Raw genomic sequence first — 18742 nt, 5'->3', positions numbered from 1 at the left:
GTGTATATGTATATATATATATATATATCTATTCCAATGACGGCACTCACCAATCGCAAACCACGCGCCGGATGCTCACCAAAAATATATATATATATAGATAGATATCTATATATATCTAGATAGATAGATATCTATATATCTATCTATAATCTGTATTCTGTGTCTGCAATTAAAGGAGATCTTCAGTTAGCTGTGTTCTAACCCTATTTTAACTGCTTTGCCTTCTGATTTATTTAAAACATCACCTGTTATAATGCTTTCCTAAGTGTATCAGAAGATTTACCCCTGATAATAAGGGATTGTACAGCATATAAATCACTTTGCCTGTACTGGGAAACCAATCACTGCTTCCAATGGCAGTGTTGACTGGTTAGTATTAATCCATCTTGCAGGGCAAAGGATGCTTAAAGTTTACAAATATATCACTACTAGTATTACAGACATTCTTATTAGGGGTGCTCATTTTTTTTTTCCCCTCCAAATTTATAATGTTGATGTAATCTTTGTAATTAACTTTTATACATGAATAACATGAAGAAAAAAACCCCCCCAAAAGAGCACCCCCTAATACCACCCAATACAAATGTTTCCATCATCTAAGTTGTTCTTTATATAATCGTGTCTGTTAATGCATGTTGTTGGAGCATGTAAATTTATCCAGAACACATGAAGCAGTATAATTTTCTTGTTTTAGGTTTGCGAGGTTTAATTAATCTTGGGAACACATGTTTTATGAACTGTATTGTCCAGGCACTTACCCACACTCCCTTGCTGCGCGATTTCTTCCTTTCGGACAGACATAAATGTGAAATGCAAAGCCCCAACTCTTGCCTTGTTTGTGAAATGTCTACGCTCTTTCAGGAGGTAAGTAACTTTGTGATTTAGTAGAAATAGAAATAATTTATTTAATATTTAAATGTTTAAATATTTTGTAAAACAGACTTAGAAATTCTTTTAAACAATCATTTAGAATTAACTAAATCTCCTCAAATCTTCAGTGTGTCCCTTTTAGTGTCCATAAAACAAACCTCTATATTTGAAGAATCTCATTCATTTTAATCCATTTAAAAAAAAAAAAAAATCTCCTAAACCCTTTAACTGAAATAGTAGGCTAGTTGCAATACACTGATCCTTTTCCTTCTATCTTTGCGCCACTTGCACATGTGCAGTAGGGTGAAAAGCAGAGCTTTAACAAAAAGTCTGCTTTTTCACCTTACTGCACATACGCTGGACCCAGAATTTGGAAGAATGAATACAGAAACTATCCTGCAGCTACCCCAGGCTGGTGCGGTTTTCTTCTAACAGGAGCACCAGCCCGGGGTAAAAGGAAAGCGATTACAATCACTGGGGGGTGCCTAACATTTTGGCACCCCCCCCCATTAATTTTTACCTTTCTTTCTCCTTTAAAAGTAATTTTATATATAGTGCTGTTTTAAAACCAATTTTCTTATGTTTTGAACTATATTTGGTTCTTGTGCAACTGCAGGCTTGAAATTTTATTGGAATTTGAAGTGCTGTCTGGTTGCTAGGGCATAAAGAACGTTTGCATACTGAAAGAAAATGTCATTTTAATTAGCTTTCGAATATACATTTAGATAAAAAATGTTATATACGTAACTCCAGTTGGAATCAGTATTTGTTTATCCCTTTCTGTTTTCTGGTTTTAAACAGTGTAGGAGTGAAACTGTCTGTCTCTTACCCAAGTGACCTCTGCTGCATTGTCAAAACCACAACAGATAATAGCCAGATATTTACTGTTTTTGAATTTCAATGGTTCAGTGGTTTTAACATTATTTATTAATGCAATTTCTAATAAATGTAGGTGGAAATGTTGGCTTTGAATGACATTTCTTTTTAATAGGAAAAAAAAACTTTTGGTGGAAAACCCTTTTTTAATTAAGTCAGAATAGAGGTTAAAAATTATTGGGCCTTAAAAGAAATACAGGCAATAAAACTAAGTGACCATAAAATTGAAGGCTTATCAGTCAGAACAGTAATAATAAATAACTACATTAAAAAATGTAAAAATTAAAAACTGTTAAAAAGAGACTTTATTTATTTTTTTTTTACTTTATAAGCTTTGACTTACTTGAGGTGGAGTGGCAGGCCAACCTGAACAACCTATTCATTTTTTTTTTCTCCCTGATATACAGTTTTACTCTGGACATCGTTCTCCTCACATTCCGTATAGGTTACTGCACCTTGTATGGACACATGCACGACATTTAGCAGGGTACGAGCAGCAAGATGCACATGAGTTCCTCATTGCTGCTTTAGATGTTCTTCACAGACATTGCAAAGGTAAGCCATTTGACTCAATTAGTGATTTACAGGGGGTGTGTCTGTCTGAACATTTCCCTGTGGGAAAACATATACACAGTTCTGAATTTTTCAAAGGTAGCCTGAAGTTTCCTTGCAAAAGAATTTTGGGAAGATTAGTTGCTTGTGGTAGCAAAGATTTATCTCAGACATCTTAATTGTATTCTTTCCTTATACTTGGTTTATGCTATGTATGACTTCCATCAATTTGTTTGTTTCTTGGGGCATTAAATTGACTTGTAATGGTTTACGATTGTTTTAGAGGCCATCAATGTATGTGTGTGTTTTTTTTTCGTCCATTGCCCATGTGTACTGTGGTGTACATATTGGTGGGGATGAGTGTAAACACACTTGTTAAAGCCGCACACCTGTCGTTGCTATACTCAATGCAATAGTGGTGCAAGCCTTCCACAGGACTGGCAGGTCCTTATCCTCAATCGAACTGTTTCTGTAACGGAGCCGCACACACAAACCTATGCAGTCTGGGAGCTTACCCCATTTATTATGACCACCTTGATCAACGTTTCGGGGGTGGATACAACCTCCCTTCGTCAGGATACAATTCCAAGTGCACGCCATACATTTATAGCAAAAGACAATCACACCTCCCTTTCCCCAGTGTCCAATTAGTCCAATAAAAAATCAGTCCAATAGAAAACCAAGGTCAAGCAGGGTACCTGGAAAAAGGCATTTCAAAGTGCATATTTCTTAAACCCCTTTACACAGTACACTATATATTTAATAGCACCCCCCTATTAAATCACAAAAAGGGGAGAGTGGAAGTGACTGGAGAACAGTTACTTCAATCATAAGTAAAAAAGCTTTTTCTTTATACTCGCTACTGGCGGGGCTACAACCCCTCAACTCTAGCACATTCCCAATCCCCCACCAACATTTTCTTATCTGTGAAAAAACGTGCTAAAATTAGTACCACAAAAGTTCACAAAAAACAAGACAAGCTATAATTTTCATACAAGCCTGAAGGATGTAGCGTATCAAGTCGCCACATCCAATAGGCCTCCCGTCTTAATAAAGATGATTTAAAATCTTTACCTACATTGTCATTCACGACTTCTAAAATCTGCCATCTGAGTTGAGAGATACTATGTTTTTTGTCAAAAAAATGTTTTGCAAGCAGTGTCTCTTTTTTAACTTTCTCTTTTTTTATAGTATCTTTAGTGACCCTCTCTAATTCCTCCGGTTTATAATTCCTTATTACACTTTTATGTTCGTTAAGTCTGACTTTCACACTTCGGGCAGTCTGCCCTACATACCCAAGGCCACAAGGGCATTTAAGTAAATAAATGACCCCTTCTGTGTTACAAGTTGCAAAATCTTTCAATTTAATTTTTTAAACCTTAACTAGGATGGTTACAACTATCACCTTTAATGATACCATTACAATGGCCACAATTACAACAAGGGGATGTGCCCACCTTATTAGAAATAACTTTCTTGGGCTTTTTCACGGCAATATCTGCCCTTGTGATATTCTCCCCTAAACTTTTGCCCTTTTTGTAGCAAAGTCAGATCTTGATAAACTTCAGGAAAACATACTACAAGAAACTGAGAAAATTCAAATGCGATACTCAGGATTACCAGCTGGATCAGGTGTACACTTGGGCGCAGCAAAGGAGGGAGGATCAGCAAGTCCGGAACAGCAGGCGCCATTACCCACGTGATCGGCACAGAAGGATGACGTCAGACGCGAGTGACAGGGACTCACGAAGCGATGGGACATCTGAATCGGAGGAACATTGGATGCTACCTCACTTTTTTGCTAAACTTTTGCCCTTTTTGTAGCAAAAAAGTGGATTTTCATTAAACAGTTTCCCATAGATTTTATCATTTTGTAAGATGGGCCAGTGTTTTTTAATCACTCTTTTTAGAAAAGTTGAATGGGGGCCATGTGTTATACATGGTATCCCTTGCTTTTTTACAGGTATTCTTCTGTCTTTGAGTAACCCTGTCCTGTCAAGTTTAAACACTTCATTTTTAATAGTTTGTAGCTGAGATTCTTCATACCCCCTCTCACAGAACTTCTTAATCAAATCATCGGCCTGATTTATATATAAGTAGTCTGAAGATGTAATTCTCCTTGCCCTTATAAATTGGCTTCTAGGGAGTCCTCTTTCTACCCCCATTGGATGAAAACTATCTTTTCTCAACATATTATTCCTATCGGTGGGTTTTTTATACAAATCTAAAATCCCCTCTGGTGAATGTCACCTGCACATCCAGATAGTTAACTGTGTCTGGGCCTGTATTCATAGTAAATTGTATAGTCTCATGAATACTATTTAAATATTCAAAAAACTCTGCTAGGGGTTCCATGAACATATCATCCACATAACGTCGCCAAACTGCAATGTGTTTTTCAAACCTTGGGTGATGTAAAATATACTTATGTTCAAAATGATGCATGTAGATGTTGGCATATGCAGGTGCCATGTTAGCACCCATACTTGTACCTTGGAGCTGTAAATAATAATCCTCCCCAAATCTGAAGTAGTTCCTTCTCAATATAAATTCTAAACAATCACATAAAAAATGAACCTCATGAGTTGGTAACTTATCATTTGTTAAATATTCCCTGATGCATTCAATACCCTCATCATGTCGTATAGAGGTGTATAAATCCTTCACATCTATAGTACACAGTATGGGCGGTTCAATTAAAGTGTTAGTATTTTCTAGCACCTGCAAAAATTGTGTAGTATCTAATTTTGGTAAAATATCCTGTAAGAATGTATCTACATAAATTGCTAGTGGCTGTAATAAGGGATCAACTCCTGAGACAATGGGCCTCCCTGGGGGGTTAACCAGTGTTTTGTGCACCTTAGGTAACAAATAGAAAACTAGAACACGGGGATTTTCTTTACATAGCAATCCTTCCACTTCTGGTGTAATAATTCATGATAAACATGCATCAGTAAGAAAGTATTTAATATTTTTAATATACCTGTGGGATCATTATCCAACTTACAGTAGTGTCTCAAATTTGTTAATTGTCTATTCGCTTCCTTCACATAATCCTCCTTATTCAGCACAACTATACTGCCCCCTTTGTCAGCTTTCTTTATCACAATATTCTTATTGTTTTGTAAATTAAGTAAAGCTTTTCATTCCAAATTAGAGAGATTATGTTGTTTAGGTACCATAAATGCTGACAAACTTTTTTTCTATTTCCTTATTCACCATATTAGAAAAAATATCCATGGATGCATTATTAATTACTGGATTATAGGAACTACGATTTTTTAATTTCCCACTTACAATCTCTGCTCTATTGCGAGGCCATACCCCCTTACTCTCGTCCATAAATAACATTTTTAATTTAATAGATCTATAAAATTTAAACATTTCAACATGTACCAAAAACGGATCACATTTGTGTGTGGGAACAAAACTTAGACCCTTATTTAAAACCCTTGGTTCAGGGGGGGGGAGAGAGGTGGTAGAGAGGTTAATCACTAAATCATTTACCTTCTTTTTCTTAGTGAATATTCCCTGCCCCCCCTGTCTCTTGGAATATCCCAGGCGTTTGTCTATACGTTCCTCCACTTGCTTCTTTCCTCCTCCTCTTCCCCCTCCTCATTCGCTATCCGATAAAGTCTGGCTAAGTGAGGTAGCATCCAAGTCGCGTTCCTCCGATTCAGATGTCCCAGCGCTTCGCGAGTCCCTCACGTCTGACGTCATCCTTCTGTGCCGATCACGTGGGTAATGGCGCCTGCTGTTCCGCACTTGCCGATCCTCTCTCCTTTGCTGCGCCCATGTGTACACCTGATCCAGCTGGTAATCCTGGGTATCACGTTTGAATTTTCTCGGTTTCTTTTGTAGTATGTTTTCATGAAGTTTATCAAGATCTGACTTTGCTACAAAAAGGGCAAAAGTTTAGGGGAGAATATCACAAGGGCGGATATTGCCGTGAAAAAGCCCAAGAAATTTATTTCTAATAAGGTGGGTACATCCCCTTGTTGTAATTGTGGCCATTGTAATGGTATCATTAAAGGTGATAGTTGTAACCATCCTAGTAAAGGTTTTAAAATTAAATTGAAAGATTTTGCAACTTGTAACACAGAAGGGGCCATTTATTTACTTAAATGCCCTTGTGGCAGACTGCCCGAAGTGTGAAAGTCTGACTTAACGAACACAAAAGTGTAATAAGGAATTATAAACCGGAGGAAAAAGAGAGGGTCACTAAAGATACTATAAAAAAAGAGAAAGTTAAAAAAGAGACACTGCTTGCAAAACATTTTTTTTTTTACAAAAAACATAGTATCTCTCAACTCAGCTGGCAGATTTTAGAAGTCGTGAATGACAATGCAGGTAAAGATTTTAAATCATCTTTATTAAGACGGGAGGCCTATTGGATGTGGCGACTTGATACGCTACATCCTTCAGGCTTGAGTGAAAATTATAGCTTGTCTTGTTTTTTTGAAACTTTTGTAAATTCTATGGTACTAATTTTAGCACGTTTTTTCACAGATAAGAAAATGTTGGTGGGGGATTGGGAATGTGCTAGAGTTGAGGGGTTGTAGCCCCGCCGGTAGTGAGTATAAAGAAAAATCCTTTTTACTTATGATTGAGGTAACTGTTCTCCAATCACTTCCACTCTCCCCTTTCCCCTTTTTGTGATTTAATAGGGGAGTGTAATTAAATATACAGTGTACTGTGTAAAGGGGTTTAAGAAATAAGCACTTAGAAATGCCTTTTTCAGGTATCCTACTTGATCTTAGTTTTCTATTGGACTGAGTTTTTATTTGACAACTGGCTTCTAATCACTTCCACTCTCCCCTTTTTCCCTTTTTGTGATTTAACAGGGGAGTGGTATTAAATATACAGTGTACTGTGTAAAGGGGTTTAAGAGGGGGGCGTGGCCAGGATGAGATCCGGGTAGGACGCATAGTCCTGAGCTCCGTCAGGGGACATAACTATACTGACACTACCCTGCAGCGATAACTTCCCCCAAGGGACCGTCGACATGGGGATAACCTCCCTACAGTCCCAAGCAACACAAACCTTGCGGATGGGCCGGAACAAAACGGCCGCGAGAAAGACACGGACCCGCTCTGCTGCTGACACCATGTCACAAGATGGCGCCGAACCGAATGAGACACGCAACGCTACCTCGCCCGGGACACACAAAGGTGAGGCAGTCGCTCACAGGCTGGAACAATATGCGAGGGCCCCACTACCCCAACGCTCCCCCAATGGCAGAACACACACTTCACCTGCCCCAGCAACAAACGCAGGCACCACAGAGGCCCCATCTGTGACACATGGGCCTACAGCACCAACTCAAAATGTGCACTCCTCTGAACCTACACTAACAGAGGTGCTTAATACCATAACTGGCAACCACACGGTGCTAATAACTAGAATTGATGAACTCAAAACTGAATTCACAATCCTAAAACATGATGTGCAAAAAATCAGGGAGCGAACGGGAGAAGCAGAGCGCAGAATAGTAGAGCTAGAGGACAACATGAATCCTTTACCTGGGTGCATCACAAACACAGAAAAACAAATACAAGCCCTGGAAGCAAAGGCTGATGATCTTGAAAACTGGCTGAGGCGGTCAGCACCTGAAAAATTCATAGAGCAATGGCTGACCAATACCTTTGGTCAAACGGCCTTCTCTGCAGCATTTACAGTAGAACGGGCACACAGAATCCCTGGCAGACCACCTCCCCCGGGTGCCCCAGCAAGACCACTGATTGCACGACTACTTAACTACCGCGCCAGAGACGCGGCGCTGGCAGAAGCAGGGAAAGCTGGAGACATCACTTTTGAAAATCAGAAAGTTTCAATCTACCCAGACTTCTCAGCTGAAGTAAGGAAAACGAGAGCAAAATTTACAGAGGTCAAGCAACAGCTCCGGCAAAGAAGAATTCCATACGCAATGATTTTCCCAGCCCGCCTTAGAATAACAGACAACGGGAAAACACACTTTTTCAACACACCAGAGGAAACAACTGCTTGGCTGGAAACACGTCCGCGCAACTCTCCAAATCGTGATCCGCAGTAACATTGGAGCACCTCAAAGGAAGATCAGCTAAAGCCCAGACCACCGGACAGGCTTCAGCACCTAAGACACTACAACTGTAAGTTACCATAAATGTCTTACCAACCACAACTGACATGCAATCCACTATTCATCATTGAACCGGCTCCAATGACCCCGGAGGGACCAATACTGTTATAGTACAAAACATGCAGGACTTGGACATTACACCCCAAACTCGGAGCAAAAGGTACCGACTCATAGTAAACTTACCCACAAGTCTCAGGCCAATCAACCCCCACATATCTTAAAGTTCAGTGTTTGGGATGTAAACTCACTCATGGTTATATTTTATGCAATAGAGTGGGTGGGGAGGGAAGGGAGGGGAATAAGTTTTGTTCTTTTGGGTTTTATTTGTTATAATGCAGTGTCTGAATTTCATCTAATCAATATGCTTCATAACCAACAACACAACGGGTGCCCTAGCGGCTCATATATAAGAAATGTTAAAGTATGGCTATAGCAAAAATAGTGGCGTGGAATGTGAGAGGTATGGGGAATGCTATAAAGAGGAGGCTGGTATTTGATTTTTTAAAAAATGTTAAGCCACAAATAATTATGCTCCAAGAGACTCACCTGACAGGCAACAAAACCTTAGCCCTAAAAAGGGCATGGATAGGCCCCACGTATCACTCCATACACTCAAACTACTCTAGAGGTGTCTCAATCTTAATTAGCAAATCCTGCCCGTTCACAACCAAAAAGGTAATCCTGGATGGAGAAGGGAAATTTGTTATACTGCACGGTGCAATAAATGGGAAAACAATCACTTTAGTAAATATATACATCCCACCCCCCTTTCAAGATGAGACTCTATATGCTATAATGGGGAAAATTATGTCTCTCCCTGCAGCACCCATTCTGTTAATGGGTGACTTTAACGCCATAACGGATGCGAACTTAGATAAACTATCTGCACCAAAATCTACCAATCAGGCCTTTGTCAGGTGGGTCTCTACATATGGTCTGATAGACCTGTGGAGAAGCAGGAACCCGGGGGGAAAACAATTTACCTGTTACTCTGCGGGATACAACTCTTTGTACAGAATTGATCTAGCCCTGGGAAGCACATTAACAAACAGGTACAAAGGGTAGAAATACTGACTAGAGGTATATCTGACCATTCCCCGATATTACTAACACTGACTACCTCACCTAAACCAGCAGATAGAATCTGGCGTTTAAGCCCATACTGGGCCAATCATGAAGCCATGGCAGAAAACATCCAAAACTGTATTGACACCTATCTAGCAATCAATGAACAGGATACCCCCCCGGACACTACTTGGGATGCATTGAAAGCGTACATAAGAGGGGAGTTTATAAGTAGTATAAAGGCACATAACCTAAATACAGAAGCAGAAATTTCCCATAAGCCCCAACTAGTGAAAGAATCGGAAGCAATATATGTATCTGATCCCACAGATAACAACAAACAGAAATGGCAACAATGTCAAGAAGCTCTCAATATAGCCCAATTAGAACTAACCAAAAAGCATATACTGTTCCAAAAGGCAAATATATTTAAACATGGGGACAAAACAGGGAAACTCCTCGCGATGATATCCAAGGATGATACCATTAGCATCTCCATATCAGCAATAAAATTACCAAATGGTCAAATCACCTCTTCCCCTGTAGAAATAAACCAGGCCTTTAAAGACTTCTACTCAGAACTATATACAACCAATCTTCAATTATATTTAGACTCCCTACAGCTCCCCTCAATCCCACCAATAGCAAAACAGATCGCACAGGACATTACACCGTCAGAAATAGAACAAGCTATAGCAGCCTTGCCCTCGGGGAAAACGCCAGGCTTAGATGGCATACCAGGCGAATGGTACAAACGACATGCCAAAAAACTAGCACCCACACTGGCCCAATTATACAATGGGATACAAAATGGAAACGCACTACCGCAATCGATGAGGGAAACTTTGATAGTTCTCATACTTAAACCAGGAAAGGACCCACTGTTATGCTCCTCCTATAGGCCCATCTCACTAATAAACGTAGATGCCAAAATTCTAGCAAAGGTGCTAGCTAATAGACTAACCAAATATATTACAGGCCTAATATCTCCAGACCAGACAGGCTTTATGCCAGGAAGGTCAACTGATACCAACATCCGAAGACTTTTCACAAATTTATCAATAAAGCATGATAACGGTGGGGAAAGGATAGTGGTCTCCCTAGATCAGTGCTGTCCAACTGGCGGCCCGCGGGCCGCATGCGGCCCGCGACCCCCCTCTGTGTGGCCCCCCACCTGTCTGGCTGCTTTTATGGCTTACCTTTGAGTAAGCATTAAATGGTATCAGTACTGAGATTAACTGGCCCCCTACATGGTTCTCACCTCAGATTCAGGCTGTAATCCCTCTGTATTGTTTACAAATGTAATCCCCTGTGTTTTTCACACCTTTTAATCCCTACATTGTTCTACCCCTGCAGTGTTCACACCTCAGGCTCAGGCTGTAATCACCCCCATTGTTCCCTTCTTCACACCCCAGACATAGGTACTGTAGGCAGAGTATGGCACATAAAGCCAGCATAGGGCAGGTAGAGTATGGCACATACAGCCAGCATAGGGCAGGTAGAGTATGGCACACACAGGCAGCATAGGTCAGGGAGGGTATGGCACACACAGGAAGGGTAGGGCAGGCAGAGTATGGCACACACAGTCAGGGTAGGGCAGGCAGAGTATGACACTCTGCCTGTGTGTGCCATACTCTGCCTTCCCTATGCTGCCTCTGTGTGCCATACTCTGCTTGCCCTATGCTGCTTGTGGGAGGTGAGCCTGGCAGGGGTTTGTGGGAGTTTGTTAGCAGTTGGAAATAGCCATTAAATGGTCCCTAAGGTGTGTAATTATGTACTGGGGGTTGCTCTGCTATCCACAGGGGAGGAGGAGTCATATGGAATTTAAGGGTATATCTTAATATGACATAATTCTTTCACATATAAATGATGGTTGATATCCCCACAGTAAGGACCAAGCATTTGGGATTTTGCTGTGCTACCACCATTGTGATAAAATAGGTGTGGTTTGAAGTGGGTGTGGTTTCAAAAAGGGGAGTGGTCAAAACTGGCTTCCATTAGCGGCCCTCCACCATGTATGCTAGAGAAATTCCGGCCCTCGGCACCGTAGAAGTTGGACAGCACTGCCCTAGATAATGAAAAGGCCTTCGACTCCGTGGAGTGAAACTATCTATGGGCCACACTCAAAACAATGAGAATACCCCCCACATTCATAGCCTGGATCCAGGCACTATACACCTCTCCAATAGCCAAAGTTCGCACCAATGCTACCTTATCCAATTTTTTTCCAGTAAGCAGGGGCACTAGACAGGGATGCCCCTTATCACCCCTACTCTTTGCCCTTGCTATGGAACCACTGGCATCCCGTCTTAAATCAACACAAGAGGTTGAAGGGTTCAAACTAGGCAGCCTAACAGAAACAGTATCCATGTACGCAGATGAAACCCTTTTATATCTAGCTAACCTACACCACGCTCTATCCTCGGCTTTAGACATCATAAATGATCATACCTCTTTTTCCGGCCTAAAAGTAAACTGGACCAAATCAGTTATCCTCCCAATAGATACTCTTCCCAACCCGCCCAACCAAACGAACCAGCTAAAATGGGTAAATTCATTTAAGTACCTAGGGGTATGGATCCATGGAGATCTCACAAAATACACAGAACTAAATATCAATCCGATTATGAGATACTTAGAAAACAAAATAGAAGCATGGAAGCGCCTACCCCTTAACCTAATGGGAAGAATAAACCTGTTTAAAATGGTAGTCATCCCCAAGCTAACATATATTTACAGGCAATCCCCCATAACAATTCCCCAAACAACCTTTCGCAAACTTAAAAGTCTAATGGTATCACTCTTCTGGAATGGGGAACAACCCCGAATATCCCTACAGACACTACAACTCCCAACCACAGGGGGGGGACTAGCAGCTCCAAATCCATATATGTACTACCTAGCCTCACAGCTAGTTACCGCATGGAGATGGACCTCACCATCTTCGACTAACGCAGCCACATTGCTTGAAGCACAGATTATGGGGTCACAGGAGAGTTTACAAAACCTGTTATATAGGGGTATAAACTCCACCAAAAAAGCCACTCAACCAATGAGAGCCACGGTTAACGCATGGAAGAAGGTATCACAAACCTCTCCGATAGCACAACCATACTGCTCACAGTATACCCCCATATGGCATAACCCTAACTTGGAGCAATTTCAAACAATACCTGACCCTAAATTGTGGACCTGCTACAACATTAAATACATATCGGATATAATGCCAAAGGGTACACTACTCACCTTCCAAGAACTGAAACAATCCTTTTCTCTACCCAACACCATGCTTTTTAGATACTTACAATTACGCCATGCCACAGGAACGCAATTTGGAGGTCAAACAGTGGATACAACCCCAAAAAACATTGAGACGCTAACTCATATAGAAGACCTTAAAAAACCTCTCTCAGCATTCTATGTACAATTGATGAGGGCAAGTAGCACAAATCTTACCAAGCTATATGAGAAGTGGCAAAGAGACATTCCACAGCTCACCCCCGACCAATGGGAGGACAAACTAGAGTCAACATTAGAAGGGATCATTAGTAGTAGAGACAGACTAACACAACTGAAGTACCTCCACCGTACCTATATGATACCTCAAAGATTGTATAAAATGCATCCAGACCTAGGACAAGAATGTCCCAGATGCGGTCACTCCCCGGCAGACTTCCTACACATGGTGTGGAGCTGTCCACGATCACAACGGTTTTGGGGGAAAGTAGCAAATGTTATAAAGGACAGAACAAATCTTGCACTTCAGCTAGACCCAACAGTAACCCTATTAAACCAAGTTGAGGATCTATCACCCAAAAGGGCGGAAAGAACACTAATTCAAATACTATGTATGTATGCCAAAAAAACGATTGCCCTATATTGGAAGTCGCCAGATGGCCCCAGAGTGGCAGCATGGGAATCTATGATTGATAAGGCTATACCTCTACACAAGTTAACTTGCATAAGGAGGGGTGCCCTCAAAAATTTGATAAAATATGGTCATCATGGATAGACACAGAACCCTTCTAAACATTGGAGGTTAGGGAAGACCCCACGTCCAAATCCCCCCCTTAGATAGCCCTCATACATAGATACAAGGGGAAAAGGCAATAGCAATACCTCAATAAGACACAGAAAGATAAGCTATTAGCCAAAACAAAGGTTGAAAGATGAATAATACACGTACTAATAAAAGAAAGACACTGCAATAGTTATGTTATTAACTTACTTTATTTACTTTATGTACAATGAACAAATGCCAACTGAAACAAATGTTGTAAACTATGTGCATTTAATTTTTAATAAAAGAATTGTTAAAAAAAAAAAAAGGGGGTTTAAGAAATGTGCACTTTGAAATCCTTTTTTTTTTTTTTCAGGTACCGTGCTTGACCTTGGTTTTATATTGGATTGATTTTTTATTGGACTAATTGGACACTGGGAAAAGGGAGGTGGGATTGTCTTTTGCTATAAGTGTATGGTGTGCACTTGGAATTGTATCCTGACGAAGGGAGGGTGTATCCCCCCCAAAACGTTGATCAAGGTGGTCATAATAAATGGGGTAAGCTCCCCGACTGCATATGTTTGTGTGTGCGGCTCCGTTACAGAAACAGTTCGATTGGGGATCGAGTGTAGTCATGTGACATTCATGTTTTATTTCTAATATTTACAATAATAAAGAAGATAGGGTTTATAATGTTTTTTTTATGGCAGGAACTTTAGTTACTAAACCAAAACGGAGAAATTATGTATTTGTAAAATACTGATGTAAAAAGCAAGTGTCTGTTTATGTGCATTAATGTTAGTTTCTTTCCTTACTCCAATGCAGAAGCTTAGAAATGAAATGCAAAAAAAGACTAAAGTTCAGACTGAAATGCACAAATACATTAGGGTATTTTGGTTGCTTAAAACAAGTTATTAGAAGGTAAGAAATGGCACAGTGCTCAAAATCAGATACTTCTACTTTTTTTACTTTTTTTTTTTTTATTATTATAGGTGATGATAATGGAAAAAAGGCCAACAATCCAAACCACTGTAACTGTATCATAGACCAAATCTTCACAGGAGGCCTACAGTCAGATGTAACCTGTCAAGTGTGCCAGTAAGTCCTTACACTGTATAAGTGGTTCTCAACCTTCCTAATGCCGCAACCCTTTAATACAGTTCCTCATGTTGTGGTGACCCCCAACCATAAAATTATTCCTAAGACCATCGGAAATATGTGTTTTCCGATAGTCTTAGGTGACCCCTGTGAAAGGGTCGTTTGACCCCCAAAGGGGTCCCGACCCACAGATTGAGAACCGCTGCACTATAAGGTCATTTATTTTTGTATGACGGTGGTTCATGAAAACCGAGGGATAAATAAAATCTAATTTGTTGTTCAGAGGGTACACCACTATTGGCAGACACACCATAGCCTTTTATGGTTCCTGTTACCAGATTCGTGGGCTAAAGATGCAGATCTCTCGGCAACCAGACACTTTTAGTATATAACATATGAATCATCTGGAAAAATGGAGAAAATAAACAGACTGGGTAGAACTGAAAAACCTAGAAACTCAACACAAAATAAGTAAGATATTTACAGAAGTGGGACATATTAGGACTTTACTAATCTGGCTTGGGTACTACATACAAAGTGATGCTTTGGACTCCCACAACTGGAAGAAGAGCAACTCACTTCTTTAAATAAACTAATTACAGTAGAGGGAGTAGCCTCAGTCATAAAATAATTAAAACCATCACCAAGTTCCCAGGCTTAAACATTTTCCTGGACAAATATTACAAAGCATTCCAGAAAAAGCTCACTTCTCCTTATTTATTGTGTTTTTCTCAGACACCCCAATACCACCAGAAATGCTTATGTCTCAGATTATTGTAATTTATAAGGAAGGGAAGAATCCTAAATTATTCAAGATATTGTCCTATATCATTAGTGGAATACTGTCATGGGGAAAACCTGTTTTTCCAAAACACATCAGTTTTCCAGTAGAATCCTGCAGTGAAATCCATTTTTCAAAAACAGACTTCTTTTTTAATTGTAAAATTTCACATGCGGCTAGCCATATTTTTCATTTCCCAGGGTGCCACAGCCATGTGACCTGTGCTCTGATAAACATTCGTCACACTTTATTGCTGAGCTGTAAGTAATATCACCCCCCTCCCTTTCCCCCCAGCAGCCAATCAGCAGAACAATAGAAAGATGTCAAGATAGCAGCTCCCAGTAGATAACAAAATAGCACTCAATATTTAGGGCTCTGGCACACGGGGAGATTAGTCGCCCGCGTCAAAACTCCCTGTTCGCGGGCGACTAATCTCCCCGAGTTGCCATCACCTGCCATCCCACCGGCGAAAATGTAAGTCGCCGGTGGGATGGCACATGCGGCGGCGCGCCTCACAAGGCTTTTTCGGCGATTTCCCAAAATCGCGCTGCTGCGTGTGCTATCCCACCGGCGACTTACATTTTCGCCGGTGGGATGGCAGGTGATGGCAACTCGGGGAGATTAGTCGCCCGCGAACAGGGAGTTTTGTCGCGGGTGACTAATCTCCCCGTGTGCCAGAGCCCTAAGAAATCTATTGAGTAATAGTATCTATCTGTATAGTAAGAAAAGAAGTTCTAATGTGTAGCACTGGCTCTTTCTGAAAGCTCAGAATCGGTGCACTAAGCCTACACACCAAATATTACAACTAAAAAAACTGTTTTTCTTGCAGTTGAAAAACAGCATTTTAATACCCCCAGAATGAATACTTAACCAAATTATATGTATATATGTGTATATATAATATATCCAAAAAAAAGACCAGCAACGCCGAGTTATATTCCAAAAGGATCAATCATGTATTAAAAACGCATGCAATGGCACACAGGCAGCGTAGGGCAGACAGTATGGCGCACACAGGCAGCATAGGGAAGGCAGAGTATGGCGCACACAGGGTAAGCAGAGTATGACAGTTTTTTGCTGTACTACCCCCCCCCCCTCCATGTATAGCACACTCCTTAAAGGAACAGTAACACCAAAAAATGAAAGTGTATAAAAATAATTAATATATTATGTACTATTGCCCTGCACTGGTAAAAGTGTGTGTTTGCTTCATAAACACTACTGCAGTTTATATAAATACCCTGCTGTGTAGCCATGGGGGCAGCCATTTAAATTGAAAAAAGGAGAAAAGGCACAGGTTACTAAGAAGATACCAGATAACTGTGTAGAATACAATGGGAATCTGCTACTTATCTGTTATCTGCTTAGTAACCTGTGCCTTTTCTCCTTTTTTCAATTTAAATGGCTGCCCCCATGGCTACACAACAGCTATTTCTATTAACTACAGTAGTCTTTGTGAAGCAAACACACAACTTTTACCAGTGCAGGGCAACAGTACAATATATTTTAATTATATTAAAACATTTTTATTTTTTAGTGTTACTGTTCCTTTAAAGTTATAGCGGTCACATAATTTAATGATGGACTAAGGAAAGCCCCTCCTTAATGACACCCCTATTTAGAAATATAACCCACCCCCCCCCACCCCCCCAGGGCTAACATACAATATCCTATACAATATATAGATATACTATACAATATTCCAGCCCGAAAAAAGTTTGATAGATACACACGACTGAGAATACAAACAGGAGGAAGGTGTCTCTAGTATAGATCACAATACCATCCATGCTACTGACACAATTCCACCCAAATTCCAAGACTAGTGAGACCGGTTTGAGGAGGATATATGGAAAGATATACATGAGAAGATCTCTAAGGCTTCTACTAACACCTTACTAAAAGAAGGTTGATATAAAAACATAGCTAGGTTGTATATGACACCACCAAAAAAAATAAATGGTGCAATACTCCCAACATGCTTTAACCCTTTCACTGCCAGCCGTTTTGGTCAAAGCGGAACTTGTATTGCCAGACAGTGTTTGAACATTTTGCACTGTTTCACTTTAGAAGCCTTTCCTCGGGGGGACTTTTAGTTTACCCAGGAAAACTCTATATCGTTTAAGCTTTCAAAATATGGTAGAATTTTTGTTTAATTCCAATTTTGTTACAAGATATAGGCTTCTAAATGTCTAAAAATGAGAAAAAAATCATATTTTCCATAATATAAACACACATACTAGAAACAAATTATTTTATGGATGAAAATACAAATGATTTGGAAAGTACCATGTCTCCTGAACGTGCCAATACCAAATATATATAGTTTTATTATTTCTCACTTGTATAGGTCAAAAACCCAGCAGTAAACTACCAAATTTCCAAAGCACTGCTTCAGAAAGCTGCATACTTTAGATTTCAAAACCAAAAATTCCTGTTTTGGAAAGAACAGATTCTGGGGAATCCAGAATTTTTTATCAATTTGTGAGATTTTTAAAAACTTGTTTCAAAGCTTCCTGTCTATAGTATCTTATCTCCTACAGGTCATAATAACCAGATAAAACACCCTAAATATGAAAATGCCAGGGTCCACTGAACAGTTTGATGCCCAATATGTATAGGTTTACCTAAGTATGTGGCATGTAGGGGCCCCAATGTGAACATACCTCCATATGATCTATCATTTCTGTCATTTCAACTTCTGCAAAATCAACACATTTACATCATTATATGTGGAATAAAGCTAGTAGAAAGTACACTTACCCCAGAAAGTCATATATTTTTGGAAAGTACACATTCCCCCTCGAATCTAAATGGGTAACCATGTCTTTCTACTCTAAAGTAACAAGCTGGCAAAAAAAGTTGGCAATTTTGTTAACCTTTCCAAAAATCCCTCAAAGCTTCTAGTTTGCAGCATCCTATCTCCCACGTATCATTAGGTACCAAGATAAAACACCCTGAATTAGAACACCAGGGGTCCACTGTACAGTTTGAGTACACTCACTTTGGAAAGTACACATTCCCCCAAATCTATAATGGGTACACATTTCTTTTTACTCCAGAGTACCAAGCCGTAAAGCTAAGTTTGCAGTTTTTTGACATTTCAGAAAATCACCAAAAATTTTTGGAATTTGCAGCGTTTATCTCACACAATTTCTTGCGTACAAAGGCAAATCACCCCAAATAGGAACATCTATGGTCTACTGAGCAGTTTGATGCCCAATATATAGTTACATAGTTACATAGGGTTGAAAAAAGACCAGTGTCCATCAAGTTCAACCCATCCAAGTAAACCCAGCACACACAACCCACACCTACCTATCTATACACTCACATACAGAAACTATATATACAACCACTAATACTAATTGTAGATATT

General features: G+C 40.0%; 1 protein-coding gene across 5 annotated transcripts in view; it reads left to right on the top strand.

The window, feature by feature from the left end:
• usp22 (ubiquitin specific peptidase 22) overlaps window positions 1-18742 on the top strand; it is a 180062-nt gene that overhangs the window by 136913 nt on the left and 24407 nt on the right. For all 5 annotated transcript variants that reach the window (XM_012970208.3, XM_012970207.3, XM_012970210.3 and 2 more), the window contains 3 exon segments: window positions 698-867; window positions 2157-2304; window positions 14477-14582. In XM_012970208.3, coding sequence (XP_012825662.1) covers window positions 698-867; window positions 2157-2304; window positions 14477-14582 — 424 coding nt within the window.

Source organism: Xenopus tropicalis, chromosome 9 (assembly GCF_000004195.4).
Source record: "Xenopus tropicalis strain Nigerian chromosome 9, UCB_Xtro_10.0, whole genome shotgun sequence".
Classification (NCBI taxonomy): Eukaryota; Metazoa; Chordata; class Amphibia; order Anura; family Pipidae; genus Xenopus; species Xenopus tropicalis.
The sequence above is the reverse complement of the archived record's forward strand: the minus strand, read 5'-3'. Positions and strand labels throughout refer to the sequence as shown.